Genomic DNA, 16,445 nt, shown 5'->3' with positions numbered 1-16,445 from the left:
AGAGCTCAAATCCTAGAGGAATAAATAGGGCAAAGAGGAGAATGGACGGAAGTGAGGCTTTATTCAAAATCTGGGTGGTTGAAAGCCCTAGCTCCATGTCTATTTCATGTCCTGGCTTCACACAAACACTAGTTTGAGTGTGATTGAGAGTTTTCAGGAAGTAAGTACAGTGCCAGCTCTGAGATAGCCAGCATATAAAAAAGGAAAAACAGAAGGGGAAAATTCATCTGTCCTACACCTTCCCCTTTTTAAATATTAATTCTGACTCCCATGATAATGTAGACCTCCGAGTCTTTTAGTTGACTATAAGCTAAATCTGAATAAACATTTCAGGGCTGCTAAAAAGCTCATTTACAATCGGACCTCATTAATACAAACCTAATGTCTGGAACAAGGAAAGTAAAAATCCTGATTCCCCCACTGTATTCTCTGCTGGAGTGACTGCTGGAAGATATGTGCTCTGTTTTGAACACTATGCTTTTTAAGCTGGTCACTGGCGTGTTAGAGAGTGTTTATCCAGAGGCAGATGATGAGGATGGAGAAAAGGGATTCAGAACAATGTCATCTGAAGAACAGATGAAGGAATGAGAAGACTTAAGGGAACAAGACCACTGTCTTAAATATCTGAAGTGTTGTTATCTGGAAGAGGAGCTAGACATGCTCATGGGCTCCGGGAAGCAGAGACCAGTGCATGCAGCACACAGGAGATACGCAGCTCTTAAAACCTTTCCGACACAGAACCTAGAGACAGAACCTAGCGAGAGAACATGGCAAAAGATCCTGGACAGAACCTGGCTGGAGATCCTGGACAGAACTTGGCTGGAGAACCTAGGCAGAACCTGGCGACCGAACCTGGCTGGAGAACCTGGAGAACCTGGCTGGAGAACCTAGTGAGAGAACATGGCTAGAGAACCTGGTTAGAACCTGGCGGCAGAACCTGGCGACAGAACCTGGCTGAGGAACCCAACTATGATGATCACCTGAATGCTGCCTCCGTGTCGTTCCTTCTTCGCCTACTCCGTCCACACCTTTGGGGACCCCTGGACCTGCTGGGGCTGGACCCCAACAGCTAAGCTGCTTCATTCAGGTCTAAAAATAAAAATTTACTTTTAAAGGGAAAAAAAAAAAAAACCTTTCCCAAAATTGACTTAGGAAATAAAATGGTCCACTCTGTTCACATTGCTGCAGGCCTGAGTAGAGGATCCAGAGTCCTTGGCAGAGGGGCATTGCCTTAGAACCTCTAAAATGTTAGCTTTGTACTCTATACAGATCGTACCACAGAGTCAGAGGATAATACTTACAGGAACCAGGTGCTAGAACAAGGTACCTCGAACCAAGTTCTATCTTAGAGTTGAATGTCATTAAAGTTTAATACTATATCTTAAGGCTTAAGACTTAAGCTATAGGTTTGGATCAAAGCTGCTGGAAGGTGAAAAGAAAACTTTAAAATGTAAATTAAATCTAAAGTAGTCTTTAAACTCAAAGGCTATATAACTTTTTTTAAAATATGTTTTTATTGATTTCGGAAAGAGGAAGGGAGAGGGAGAGTTAGAAACATCAATGATGAGAGAGAATCATTGATCGGCTGCCTCCTGCACGCCCCCCTGCTGGGGATCAAAGCCACAACCCGGGAATGTGCGCTGACCAGGAATCGAACTGTGACCTCCTGGTTCATGGGTCAATGCTCAACCACTGAGCCACACCGGCCAGGTGGCAATACAACTTTTGAACTAAAAATAAGCTAAAATTTCTGTGTTGAAACCATGTTATTAAATCAACTTTCACAGCAGTTAAACAAAACTATAAAACTGTAATTTAAAAAAAGATTTTAATTGTTGTGAAGAATTCTGTGAGGGAGAATGACTGTTGCTACTACTGGCAGATAGATTGCTGTGTTCAAGATTTAGTTAAATACATTTATTTCTTCAGTTTGCTTAGTACTTCAGAAGGGTTTTTGAAATACTAGGAAATAAACAGAAGTGGTTCTTTAGCTACTTTTTTCTGAAATACTTATGAATAGAGGAAAAATGCTATGAAAATACTCTGTATTTTTCTGTCCCTCTCAGGGAAATTAGGAGGTTAGGATTCCCCAGGTAGAAGTCTGGGGGTAAAAAATTTGTCACTTACATTGACACATCAGATAGAGGATTTCAACAATACTGTTTTCTTCTCCTTCCACATATTGCCATCCAGTAAATTAGATCGTCCCCATCCACATGTATCAATACTATTGATGTAGATAATTCCCTGAACACAGTGATGGATATCTGTAGCTAGTCTTGTCATTTAGAAGATAGGGCAGACATCTCCTTTGATTTTAACTTCATATCAGCCTTTTCTAACTTCCAAAGATCCACACATGCTGGTTATAATTAGGGGTGCTTCCAGCCTGATTCTATCACTGGAGTATTGGAATCATTGATCCATATTGATTACAAGTAGCATATAGAACTGGAGCTCATTAGCTTGTTAGGGCAGCACTTCCTGACTTTGTTTTCAACTTCTACTGATCCTTTGGATATTTTTCATTCTGCAGATGCTGAATTTGTATGTGAACGGACACTGAAATATTTTCTGGGGATTGCAGGAGGAAAATGGATAGTTAGCTATTTCTGTAAGTACAGTGTATTGCTCCCCTCCTCCCTTTAACACTTCAGAATTCCATTTTTACACCAAACATCTTACCACCTAAGGTTTTTTGCTGATGTTGAATCTGAATTACCAAAAGGTCTTTAGTGATAACACTAAACTAGTCTTATCTTTAACGCATATGTCTTTGTTCAGATAAGCTGGTGATGTTGGGAAAATGGATTTCTTTTTATAACTAATAGGACCTAATCTGCTCCTAGAATGTTAGTATACGAATTAGGGATTTATTTAATAGCAGGCAGAAATCCATGTGCAGCAGGCACTGTTATAATGTTTGGATTAAGCATCAACCATATCTCCAAAAAGAAATCTCTACTACAAGGAGCTGTGGCTTTATTGAGATGGGACTTCTGCTCAGTGTTATTCCTCCCAAGCTCTTCCGTGAATCGCTTCACCGTCCATCTCCACAAAAAGAGCATGTTCTTCTGCATTGTGACTTGTCTTTTCTGTGCTCTCTTTAGGGGTGACCCAGTCTATTAAAGAAAGAAAGATTCTAGATGAGGTAGGTACTTGATGTTACAAACTAATCAGAAAGACTTGATGCCATTGAGTCACATAATCACCGAAAATTTAGCTGCTTCCTTCCTTGTACCACTTGGATGATGGGGATCATCGAGAATTATGCAGCGCAAACCCAGAAATTCTGTGCCTCATTCGCTTGTTCTAAATTTCAGTAGAAACAATCCTTTCCTTGGAGGAAGGAAAAGGAATTTATAAAGCAGAAAAAAGATAAGTGGTGGGTGGAGCTGGGGGGAAAAAAGATTCATAAGCAAAAGAAATAGGCCCACCTAAATCTATATATATAGACCTTGATAGAGAACTGGTTGTTCACTGGTAAAGAAAAATCCTTCATATTAATATGCAAATGTGTTTGTTTAGAAATCAGATTCCTTCAGAGAGATGTTACTCTTTATGACACTGAGAACAGTGAGAGGTAAATAAGAAGAGGGTAGGAGGAGAAATAATTTTATAACAGAGCCATCTAAGAGCTGCTGGTGACAACAGACCAGGGAAAAGAAAACTAACAAAAATAGTTTTGAAATATTATATACTATTCAGTATATTCATAATTAAGTGATGTTTTTGTTGGTTTTAATTATCATTCTATGGCATATATTATTGGGAGCCTATCTGTGCTGGGCACCAGGGATACAGCAGTAAACAAGACTGACAGGTCCATTCTCAGGCCAGATTCTTGTTCTGTTGAAGGAAAATACACGATAATAAAGATCATTTAAGTTACCAATAAATACCGTGAACAGCAGATTAGTTATTGACCAGGGACAGAGATTGACTACTTTAGGAGACCAGGGATGGCTTCTGAAATGCTCGAGCTGAAACCTAAAACACAAGAAAGAATTGGCCTTAAAAAATGTAGGTAACAAGTGTTGAAGGCAGAGGAACAGCAAGCCTAAAGGTTAAGAGGTAGGAATGAGCTTGTTTGTTAAAGAAAAAAAGACTAGTGTAGCTGGAGGATAGTAATTGGTGAATAATATGTAGGGAGCATAGATTAGGCAAGGGGAAAGATGTATAAATTTGGGGATTTAGAAGGCCTTGGGGGGGTAAAAGATGAATGGAGGGGAGAAAATGGGAGACATTTGTAATCTCTCAACAATAAAAAAAAATTTGAGGGATATATACTAGGCATCCAGGTAGAGAGGTTAAGTAGGGACAGGGGTACAATCAGGCCTATAAAATTAAAGGCATCTCCAAATAGATGACATTTATCATTACACTCTTCTCACTCAAGCGACTAGGAAGTGTGAAGTGGTCTTTCCCCTAATACAGCGGTTCTCAACCTGTGGGTCGCGACCCCTTTGGCGGTCGAACGACCCTTTCACAGGGGTCGCCTAAGACCATCCTGCATATCTGATATTTACATTACGATTCATAACAGTAGCAACGAAAATAATTTTTTTTAAATTTAACACAACATTCTTCAATTTTTTTTAATATATTTTTTCTTGATTTTTTACAGAGAGGATGGGAGAGGGATAGAGAGTTAGAAACATCGATGAGAGAGAAACATCGATCAGCTGCCTCCTGCACACCCCCTACTGGGGATGTGCCTGCAACCAAGGTACATGCCCTTGACCGGAATCGAACCTGGGACCCTTCGATCCACAGGCTGACGCTCTATCCACTGAGCCAAACCGGTCAGGGCGCAACGAAAATAATTTTATGGTTGGGTCACAACATGAGGAACTGTATTTAAAGGGCCAGAAAGTTGAGAACCACTGCCCTAATAGTAGCCTGTGGTTATACTACCATGACTTTATTTCACTTTGTAATAATCTTGGCAGTGGATATGATCTTCTTCAACCTGAGTTTCAGTCAGAATTGTTTCTAAGCATTCTTCCCCTAATTTATCCCAAAAGCTCTAACCTCCCCAATCCCATTACTCTCATCCTTGACCAGTCAAAATAGTGATATGTAAAACCTTTTCTTCAGTGTATTAAATGTATATTTTATCATTTTGGTTTCATTAACTAAATCTCTCAATGAAAATCTGAAAAGCCCTTAGCTGATAATACACAATTGATTTAAGAGATCAGGAATTCTCCCGGTTATCTTTATAACTGCACAGTATTAGCAGTTTAATCTAAATGCTAAGTGAATGTTTTGAGAGGAGATAGATGTTGAAAATTAAAATACATTAAGTCCCAGTGAGGTGAAAAGCCAATTGTTAATTTCTGCCCACAAAGCTTTGCTTCAGGGAATTGATTTCAGTAGCTGAGATGCTGGTCGGTTCATCCAGTCCACCAAAAAGAATGATTTGAGGGGAGTGGTCAAAACATTGCCTAGCAATACCCAATTCCATAAATATGGCACATCTACTCTGCTTCCACTGAGGACGGCTTCTCTTTCTCTGATCCCTGTGGTTTGCGTTTGGTTTCTTTTAGCGTGATTTTGAAGTCAGAGGAGATGTTATCAATGGAAGGAACCACCAAGGTCCAAAGCGAGCACGAGAGTCCCAGGACCGAAAGGTAAAGCCCTCCTTCCCCATGTTGACAAAAATCCCACCACCCCTCTGCATTCCAGGCCCCTTGGTTCATCTTTTAAGGGGTGTTACATACTGCTAGTTGCTTCCATATAGGTTCTTTTTTTAGTTATAGCCCAACAAGGTAAATAAGTATTATATCCACTTAATGAATGAGGGGACTTAGAGGTTTAGAGAAGTAATTTGGTCCAATCTGGGGTTCAAATCTTAGCTGATAAGTGGCAGAGCTGGGATTTGAAACAGATATGAATCTAAGCCTTTGCTCTTTCCACTTTACGATAGTGTTTTTCTCTAAAGTAGCGTGGTAAGTGCTGTAAAGGGGATGTACGCAGTGCTGTCTGTGGATGCATAGAAGAGAAAATGATTGATAATCAGTAGCTAATATCTATATAATGTTCACTCTGTGCCAGGTCTAAATACTCAACATGTTTTAACTGATTAACAGTTTTATAGTAACCCTATTAGATATGTACAACAATTATGCCTATTTTATAGATGAGAAAATTGAGGCTCAGAGAGATGGAGTAAGTTGCTCAAGCTCACACAGCTAGTTGTGAACGCACAACTAGAAGTTGAACCCAGGCAGTCTAGCTCCAGAATGTGAGCTCTTTTTTTCATTTATTGATTGATTTTAGAGAGAGAGGAAGGGAGAGAGAACCATTGATTTGCTGTTTGACTCATTTATGCATTCATTGATTGATTCTTATATATGCCCTGACTAGAAATTGAACCCGCAACCTTGGCGTACTGGGACCACACTCTAACCAACTGAGCTACCTGGCCAGAGCCTGGAATCGGAGCTCTTAATGACAATATTATATTTCTTGGAAAATTATAGGTTTCACCAGGGAGAAAAACAGATGATTCTAACATCTTTGAAAACGAAGGACCAGAACACTCAGGAACACTCAGTGACATTCCCCATATCATGCTGTAGCAAATGATGTAGCCAAAAACGATGTCCTTCTCTCAGGGAGAAGTCCAGGCAAGATTTCACACCTGCCTGTCAGGCCTGAGCCAGCAGCTTTCTCAGGTCCCTGACTGAGTGCTGACGTTCCCAGTCTGCCTTTCTTCCTCTTTCAAGTGTGCACCGCCAGGCATTTTGGAACATCCCACAAGGAGCACCTTCTGTCCATTTACAGAACTTTGAGGGCAAACCAATAGAGGTGACTTTCCAAGGAAAACTGCTTTGGGAGATGATCGCAAATCATCAGTCCCTGGAGCTCTGAACCCTTGGGGTCAGGCCACCCTCACCTTAACCAATCAAGTAACTTCCCAGATGCCAAGAAATGCTGCTGGCCCTATGTCTGTTTCTGCCTTCACCCCAGGGGAGCTCTGTGAGCCAAACTTTTTTTTCTTCTTCTTCAAATTAAAAGTAAGAAAGTTTATTTAGAAAGTTATAGAGGTAGTAGAAGTGAGCCAGCTGGACTGCGGAGGCTCAGAAAACAAGTTACAGAAGCAAAAAAGAGGGGGGGGGGCGGTGCTTGGAGCTTAGGAGAGAGAAAGGCAAAGGAACTGGCCTGGGGGAGGGGCAAGGAGAGAAGAGAGGGAAAGGGAAAGGCAGGGCTTGCTCCTGAGAGGGAGAGCAGGCCCCAGCCATTTGTTTTTATTCCACTGTATGCAAAGCAGAGCTAGCACCAGATTCTTCCCTCCTTCAAAGGAAATTTCAGTGTTTGGGGTTTTTTCCTGCATACGGGGTGGCAATGATAGGAAGTACCTGATCAAAGTAATGACATTCTGAAGATACAAAAATATCACCATAGTATTTTCCTATGAAAGAGAAATGTATTTGTAGAGGTGAAACTTCAAATTCCTTATCTCATAACTAGACATCCTCCTCAATGAATATCAGCCTGGTTGGAAAAAATTGTAATCTTTTGTGCTTTTTACAGCAACATTTGGCTCCAGCTGGCTGCCTGGGGAGAACTTTTTTTTTTTTTTTAATATATTTTTATTAATTTCAGAGAGGAAGGGAGAGGGAGAGAGAGATAGAAACATCATTGATAAGAGAGAATCATTGATCAGCTGCCTCCTACACACCCTACACTGGGGATTGAGCCCGCAACCTAGGCATATGCCCTGACCGGGAATCGCACTGTGATCTCCTGGTTCATAGGTTGGCGTTCACAGATGCTGGAGACCAGAAGAAGGTCAGGAGGATAGGAGCATGTACATATAAAATAAACGTAGACCTCTCTGCCAATCAGGGTTATGGTTGGTTAGTACTGATGTACCACGTTTGGATAAACATCAAATAACTAATAGCTGAATTTCTAGCCATTAAACATGCCCCTTCTACTCTCTCTGAAAAATGTCCTCAGGCGAGGCTTAACAATAAAACAAAAAAGTCTTCTGAAACCCAACAGTGTTCTGGACATTGGACTGATTATCTCTGGAAGTAGCAGCAGAACTCATCTGATGGTAAAGAAAAAAAAGATGCCCAGCTGGCGTGGCTCAGTGGTTGAGTGTCGACTTATGAACCAGGAAGTCATGGTTCAGTTCCCAGTCAGGGCACATGTCCAGGTTGTAGGCTCCATCCCCAGTGTGGAACGTGTGGGAGGCAGCCGATAAATGATTCTCTCTCATCATTGAGTTTCTATCTCTCTCTCTCTCCCTCTCCATTCCGCTCTGAAATCAATAAAAATATATTTAAGGGGGGAAAAAAAAGAAAAAAGAAAGTTCTTAGAAAGTCTCTATGTTTTTTATAAAACCCATAACTAGTGTTTCTTGTAACTAGTGTTTCTTTCTCTATTCCTCTGTTCCTCTCTTCTCCCAGATCTTCAAGGGCCTAGAAATCTGTTGCTATGGGCCTTTTACCAACATGCCCACAGGTAAGAGACTGGGGGGACTGCAGGGTCCAGCACCAGCCTTTGCCTTACATACTTATAGGAGGGGTCATCTTATGGGGGTTCGTCAGATTGGTGAGAGGTTAGTCTATTTCTCTATCACCTGTCAGACAAAACTGCACTTAAATGTTACCCTGTGACAAAAACAAAAACAAAACGTAGCCCTGAGCCCCTTCTCAAGAGCCTGAAGGCAGTGAAAAATTAACATCTGTGCTCATATGGGATAGAGCTGCTCTTGGTCTAAGAAAGAGTAAGAAATAAATTAGGGAGAGAGTTCTACTCTCCCTCAACCATCTTCATTAGATGGTGAAGAAAGCACAGCAGCTGCATAAGGCCTGTGAACCTGCTCTCCCATGCAAGCTCCGAGCAGGGGAAGACTTGATGAACATTTTCTAATTAATTTGACACTGATGTGATGTGATGTTTTAGTGCTGTGGGGCTCAACTCAAGTTGTGCGGTACTGAAGCCCTGGTGTATGTATACATTTGGTTCTCTTTTTCTTCTTTTTTTAATCCTCAACTGAGGATATTTTTCCCTTTGCTTTTCAGAGAGTGGAAGGGTGGGAGGGAGTAGGAGGAAGAGAGAGAGAGAAACATCAATGTGAGAGAGACAAATCGATTAGTTGCCTCCTGCACTCCTCCCCCCCACCCCCCACCCCGGGGCAGGGAGCAAACCCATGACCCTTGGTATATAGTAAAATGCTCTAACCACTGAGAAACATTGGCCAGAGCTGGTTCATTCTTTTCTAAATGAAGGCTACCTACCTTTTCATCTGTGCTCATCTCTGTCCCAGGATCAAGTTCTTTTGCTTCTCAGAAGATGGCCTTAGCATGTGGTCAGGGATAGATGAGTGGCAGCAAGAGAGCCTGGCAAAATAATTTTGCTTATGTCTACTTTATTGGTTATTGATTGGATTTTTATGAAATTTCAACATGCCACACATGGATTTCTCGGTGTTTTTGTACTTTGGTATAATGAAAACCAGGGCCTCTAGCAGGTATCATTTTAGAAGTGAGTCGGTTGACCTCAGTACGCTCAGACAAAGAGGAGTACCTTAACCATCCCCAGAAATGGGTTGATAGGAAAGAGCACCCATAGGGGCCCAGGAGCCACCCATTGGTCAGTTCTACTAATTTTTCAGGTACAGGTACAACCTCTTCTGACTTTTATTACCTTGAGTGTGTTGATACCGGCTCAGCATGTAGCCTTTCCAAGCTGATGTGCTGAGTCTCAGTCCGGGGTGATAAGTGCTTTTTGTTTTGTTTTGTTTTAATTATCTTCCCATATATTGACATTTACAGTAATTACCACCAAGTAAGGTGCTCTCCGTGGCCCTGATTATCAATTACCAACACAGAATTAGGCAAGGAGGAAGGGAAGACAGGTGGATGTTTTTTCACAGTATCTTACCTGCAATTTAGCAAATTAATGAAAATTAGATTTTTTTTCTTGTGTTTTATTTGAGAGACTGTTAAACCTTATCTACCAAGTGGCCTTATTGGGACTGATAACCAGAGTAAGTAGCAAATCAGTGGCAAATTAACCTAGAGTCCATGCCCCTCTGGTTTCAGGCCTTTCTGTCCCTTTGGAGTAAAGAGACAGGGACTCCCACTGAGAACCTTGCTATACACCTTCATTCAGAGGAGTATGGGGTGGGGAGCCCAGGTTAAACATGCAGATTACTGTGGTGACTTTCTGTCTGAATGCCTACTTAGGTCAGCTAGAGTGGATGGTGCAGCTTTGTGGGGCTTCTGTGGTGAAGGAGCCTTCATTATTCACCCTCGGCAAGGTAAGCATTTGGTGCCCTGTCAGAGGGGGGAACACAATCTTCTATCTGGTGATTGAGCGAGGCAGCACCCATCAATCCCAATGAACCACCTTCCACACCCCAGTGTAGCCTGAGAGGCCTCTCTTAACCCAAGCCTCCTCTGACCGCATGTGTGTGCCAGAAGACTCCACCTGTAAGGGAGGAGTGAGGACCTGAGAGCTCGTAGTATTTAATATACTGAGGGAAGGCTCTTTACCGCGAATCCTTCCTTTTTGCCGTGTGCCCTTCCTCCTCCTCTGTGTGGTTGCCCCAGAGTAGGCTGCTTCAGCACACCATCAAGCAACGGTGAAGTGACTATTCCCAAAGTCCTGTCCTGATACCCTCCATGTTGTTTCCTTCCTGGGGATGCAGGGCACTCACCCAGTTGTGGTCATGCAGCCGGATGCCTGGACAGACGACAGTGGCTTGCGTGGTAAGCCTTACTGTAAGCCCCCATCCAGAGGAGTGTGGGGCAGAGGGCCCAGGTTAAGTGTGCAGATTACTATGGTGATTTTAGGTCTGATTGCCCTGTTTAGATCAGCTGGAGGGAATGGTGCACCTGTTTGGGGCTTCAGAAGGCCACAAGCATGTGCCTGTGAGATGCGTTTGGTTCACCACTGGCTACCCAGTGCTTAATTAACACAGCGCTCAGTGCATTCGGGGGGCTCATATTTGTTGAATGAATGGCTAAAATATCCTTTTAAAACTTTTTTGTTGTTTATTTTACATTATAAAAGTAATGCATGAACTATTTCCATTGAGGGGTTAAATGTGAATGTTCATCACATGAAACAAAAATGAACACAAACAATAAAAGAATCCCAGTAATCCCGCCACCTGGAGATGATCTTTCAGGCATGTGTGTATATATATATATACATATATTTTACACGAATGTGATCATGCTCATACGGTTTTGCTTTTTCACTTAAGATACTGCAAATGTTTTCCCATCATTAAATTGCAATGCTATTTAACCGAGTGGGGCTCATGTTAATAAAGTTGTTAAAGCTGTAGGCCTTCACCAGCAGTCACTCCTCAGGCTGCCGAGAAAGTTCTTATGTCCTAAAACATTGCTTACAATCAACACTTTTGCTTCTTCCTGAGCAACCCTAAGAACTCATACAACCAGGTGCCCAGAGTAGACTAACTAGAATCTGGTCTGGGAAAATCTGAATTGACACTAATCTCTCCTTGTGTTCTCTGTCCTCAGTGATTGGGCAGATGTGTGAGGTACCTATGGTAACCCGAGAGTGGGTGTTGGACAGCGTAGCCCTCTACCAGTGCCAGGAGCTGGACACCTACCTGATACCCCAGGGCCCCGGAGCTGCTGCTGATTCCTGCCAACCATGTGTAGAGCCTGTCTCCACAGGACCCCAAGAATAAGCTTAAGAAATGGCCTTTTCCCAGGCCCTGGGAGCTCCTCTGTAGTCCTTCCACTGTCCCGGTTACTAAATGTTTTATGTACATCAACCTGAAAAGAACTTCTGGCTGTGTAAGGGTCCCTTAAAGATTTTCTGTTCCAAGTCTCCCTTTGAAATCTGCCATGAGCACAAAATTGTGGTAATTTTTCACCTGAAAAGAATTTTAAACGCCACCAGTTGAGCAAGATGCTGATTCATTATTTATCAGCCCTATTCCTTGTACCGGGCTGTCGGCTTAGAGCTGGTAGCACAGAGTGGCTGGGCTCAGGAGAATAGATGGTTTCCCTGAATTTGTTTCTCTAAAACCCTGTGTTCATAAAGGCCAAGGGCCAAACTCTTAGGGATCTGTGATAAAATTTAAAATCAGAACAGTCCTTAGGCAGCTCTCAAATGTTGGAGTGGGATATTGGGAAGGGAATTCAGAGGCAGGTAATAGATATAAATATGAAACTTGACGATTAATTAGAGAGAGGCGTCCTGCTGACCCTGGTCTCCAAAAGTCTGGGTAAGAACTGTGTTCAAAGAGAGTCTTCTAATTCCCTGTTGGTAATAAATAAAATGTTTATTGTTGTAGCTCTGCTATGTAACCCATTCCTCTTGAAATATAAGATCTCTGATAATGAATATTTCATGTCTGTAAAAAGACGGATCCCACCAGAAAAGGAGCTGTTGCTTTCCTTGAGGTAATTTTTTTCCTTTTGCTCCCTATTGTTGAACTGTACAGCTTCATAAATAATTTTGTTTGCTGGAGGAAGAAAAAGTGTTTTTTCATAAACTCATTATCTGGGACTGTTTCTAGCTGTTGGAAGGACTATGTCTTCCTTAGCCCCGGGGGCAGTGCAGACTCGATTGTACAAAATACGTTTGTCAATGTTGTACTATTCACCTGCAAATAAAGTTGGTAGCAAACACTTCCACGTGTATGACTGTCCTTTATGCTCATGCCTGCAGACTTCTCAGAGCCTTTTCACTGTACTGTAGTAACACCTGTAGGGAACAGCGATAGGGTTAAGCCTCAGGCTGACCTGTTGGCAAAGCCACAAACAAGTCCCAGCTTAGAGGGCACAGCCCTCTTGGCCTAATTAAGCTTGACTTTATGACTCTCCCTATCAGTGGTTCTCAACCTTGGCTGCACATTAGAATCACCTGGGAATCTTGTTAAAATCCTGATTTCTGGGCCTCATCATTAGTAACGAAGAAACAGAATTTGCAGAGGATGAGGCCCAGAAATCAGGATTTTAACAAGATTCCCAGGTGATTCTAATGTGCAGCCAAGGTTGAGAACCACTGTTCCAGAGGCTACCCACACTCCTAGGCTTATGACCCCCTACCTATATCCTCAAAACCAGCCATGGCTGGTCAAGTCTTTCACAGTTGGACTCTCTCTGACTTATCTCTATTAACTCCTGCCAGAGAATTTCTGTTTTTAAGGGCTCAAGTGATTAGATTGTGCCTACCAGGTAGTCCAGAGTGATCTCCCTATCTTATGGTCCAAAACCCTAATTACAGCTGCAGAGCCCCTTAGAGTTCTGTTTGATTAAACAGCCAGGGGCCAGAAATCTAGGAAGGACGTCTTTAGAATTCTGACAACCACTCCTACTTAACGTGCTTAATTCATAGATAATAGTCCGTGTCATCATTTCTTGGTCTTCACACTGTCATAGATCGCAATCCTCTTTGAGGCAAAGAATGAAATCCTCACACAATTCAGTGCTGCCATATTTGTAAGGAGAGTGGGTGGGTGAGGGAAGAGTAGAGAAAATGGAACTAACTGCCATTGTTACATTTTTATCTCATTCAGCCTTCACCACAGCTCTATAAGTGGGTACTTGTCACCTCCTCTGAAGAATGGGAACGGAAAGATTTTGCTCAAAGTTTGCACCGTTAGTAAATGACAACTCAGAGACCTGAACCCATGCCCTTTCTATCCCGTCATTCAGCTTTCCATCTGTACCAGTCCCTGACCCCAGGTCAGAAGGCATCGCTTCAAGATTCAAGGAAATCTGCCAGAACCGGTTTGGCTCTGGATAGAACATCAGCCTGCGGACCGAAAGGTCCCAGGTTCGATTCCGGTCAAGGGCATGTACCTTGGTTGCGGGCACATCCCCAGTAGAAAGTGTGCAGGAGGTGGCTGATAGATGTTCCTCATCGATGTTTCTAACTATCTCTCCCTTCCTCTCTGTAAAAAATCAATAAAATATATATTAAAAAAAATATTCAAGGAAATCTGAGGAGAATAGTGGGCTGTGAGAGGAACGCACTCTAGCTTCTTTTATGGGTGTCATGGTGGGAGGCAGTAGAAGGTTCCTGTCTCCAAGAGGCAGCTCTGCCTGGGAAAGCAGCCCTAGGCAAAGGGACTTACCGATTAGATCATGGCTACTGCTATTTCCGCTCCTATCCAGCCTCCCAGTTTATGATTGCTTAACTTTCAGTTGTCAGAGCCTTCCAGTTCAGCCTCGCCTACAGCACAACCTCTCAAGGGCCCACGCCAGCTCCCTGTCTCCTGCCAGGGAGTCCTGGGTCCTCAGTGTTGGCAGTAAAGACAGGCAGGAAGCAGGTGCTGCACACCCAGTCTTTAGTCAACAGTGTTTCATTTCCAGGGACAAGTCATGGCTTACTGGACCCTGGGAGTGAGCCAGGCCTCAGCCTGCTGCCCCATCACTGATGGGTTAATAGGAAAAGCAGTATCTATCTAGGACAGCCTGCCTTCCCAGGAATCCTGGGTGGAAGCAGAGATGGCTCAGACACGTTAAGATGTTTTCTATAATTGTCTCTCAGTCTCCCAACCATTGTCCACCCCATCTGTGTTTTGAGCTCTGTAACCTTTTCCTGGAAGTCAACTTCTGACCCTGCCTCATGATGCTTGGCTGGGTCTGAGTCTTCTCTGATGAGAACGTAAATCTACTTGTTCCTTTCACCTCTGGTTTAAGACCCCTCCCAGTTTTCCTTCCCACGATCTTTAGCCCTCTCTGGGCAAAGCAGGGTTTGGGGAACTGGTTCCTGTACTGCCTTTATCTCATTTCACAAAATGAACTTCTGCAAAGGCGTTGGAAAGGAAGAAGAGGAGGGATTATCATGCAGGCGCAGGGAGGGGCCTAGAGAAGAGCTTGGTAGATTATCTCCCTCCTAAAAAAAAATGCAGCCAGAATCACCAACAAAGTATGGGCTCAAAAACATGCAGGAGAAAAAGAAAGGAATCAGTGTTGGGGTGGTTGGAGCGGAAGGAGCCAAGCCGCCCAGAATGTATCCTGTGAAGGCTGCGAGGAGCAGATAAGGGCAGCCCCAGAGGCAGCGGTAGAGAGAAAGCAGGCTGAGGGGACTGCAGACCTACCCGCGGAAACCAAGAGCGAAGGGGCTTGCTTGCTAGCCAGACACCTTGGGAGCTTGCTTATCAAAGCCTGGAACAGGGCTGAGCCAGAGGCCCCTTTACCGTACTTCAGTGATGTTTAGCTCCCTCCAACAGCCTGTAAATCTACCCATAACAAGGAGAAATTAACTAAATGAATCCGGGCAAATAGATCATTAAGGAGAACTGGAGACAGCCAGGTCCTGTGGCGAGCAGGGATTGGGGGGTGCAAAAGGAGCTGATCCTGAAATGAGTGAATGATCAGGACAATTCAGTGATGGCGAACCTATGACACGTGTGTCAGAGGTGACACGCGAACTCATTTTTTTGGTTGATTTTTCTTTGTTAAATGGCATTTAAATATATAAAATAAATATCAAAAATATAAGTCTTTGTTTTACTATGGTTGCAAATATCAAAAAATTTCTATATGTGACACGGCACCAGAGTTAATTAGGGTTTTTCAAAATGCTGACACGCCGAGCTCAAAAGGTTCGCCATCACTGATCTAAGTCATGGTTTGAGGGGATGGAGAACTGGAGAGACTTCTCCCTGCATTGTATGGGGGCCAGACAAGAAGAACTGCGGAGTCCTAGTTTCTGGGACCTAGAATGATAAAGCCGATTAATATGCAGTTTAGTGGAGTGAGTCTCAAACCATGGTCCCCTGATGGGAAAGGGGGGTAGGTAACAAAATCATCTGGCAACTTGTTAGCTATGCAAATCCTGGTGCCTCACTCTAGACCAGTGGTCCTCAACCTTGGCTGCCCATTAGAATCACCTGGGAATCTTGTTAAAATCCTGATTTCTGGGCCTCGTCCTCTGGAAATTCTGTTTCTTTGTTACTAATGATGAGGCCCAGAAATCAGGATTTTAACAAGATTCCCAGGTGATTCTAATGTGCAGCCAAGGTTGAGAACCACTGGCTTAGATAGTTCATAGCTACAAGGTTGCAGCAGCTGACTTCAGTTGACTCCAAAATAGCCCTTTAAACAAATACAAAGCAAAGGACAAAGGTTAAATTATATTAGCAACCTAGGAGCAGAAGGCCAGACTGCTTTAAAAGAAACAGCTAGAGGTTTAGGAGGTTTTATTAATATTTAAATTGCAGTGAAACCACAGCGGCAGCCTTTGACTCCAGCACAGAAATATGCAAATACAGCTTTCTAAAGAAAGGAATCTCAGACAGCCCTCAAGGTAACAAGAACAAATAAAACCAGTGATTTTGTAATTTATTTTTATTGACTGATGAAGAGCAAGGCACAGACAACCTGCCCGGTGAGAGTCAGCTGCCCGTGGGCTCTCTGAGAGAAGAGACAGGTGGGCCTTCAGGGAGAAAGGCAGGCTGGGCTGTAGACTGGTGACAGGAGAGA

The 16,445-nt window shown here is 43.1% G+C and overlaps 1 protein-coding gene across 2 annotated transcripts in view; it reads left to right on the top strand.

Moving 5' to 3' along the window:
• Nucleotides 1–12,639, top strand: part of BRCA1 (BRCA1 DNA repair associated) — a 55,514-nt gene extending 42,875 nt beyond the window's left edge. For both annotated transcript variants that reach the window (XM_070394966.1, XM_070394967.1), the window contains 7 exons: nt 2,537–2,614; nt 3,111–3,151; nt 5,553–5,636; nt 8,427–8,481; nt 10,212–10,285; nt 10,676–10,736; nt 11,517–12,639. In XM_070394966.1, coding sequence (XP_070251067.1) covers nt 2,537–2,614; nt 3,111–3,151; nt 5,553–5,636; nt 8,427–8,481; nt 10,212–10,285; nt 10,676–10,736; nt 11,517–11,689 — 566 coding nt within the window. In that variant the 3' untranslated portion in view covers nt 11,690–12,639. The remainder of the gene's footprint in view (nt 1–2,536; nt 2,615–3,110; nt 3,152–5,552; nt 5,637–8,426; nt 8,482–10,211; nt 10,286–10,675; nt 10,737–11,516) is intronic.
• The last annotated feature ends 3,806 nt before the right edge of the window (nt 12,640–16,445 follow it).

Source organism: Myotis yumanensis, unplaced genomic scaffold (assembly GCF_028538775.1).
Source record: "Myotis yumanensis isolate MYYU_CA2020_CCGP unplaced genomic scaffold, mMyoYum1.0.hap1 SCAF_16, whole genome shotgun sequence".
In the NCBI taxonomy this organism is placed as follows: Eukaryota; Metazoa; Chordata; class Mammalia; order Chiroptera; family Vespertilionidae; genus Myotis; species Myotis yumanensis.
Note: the sequence above shows the minus strand (reverse complement) of the source record. Positions and strands in the feature narration are given on the sequence as shown.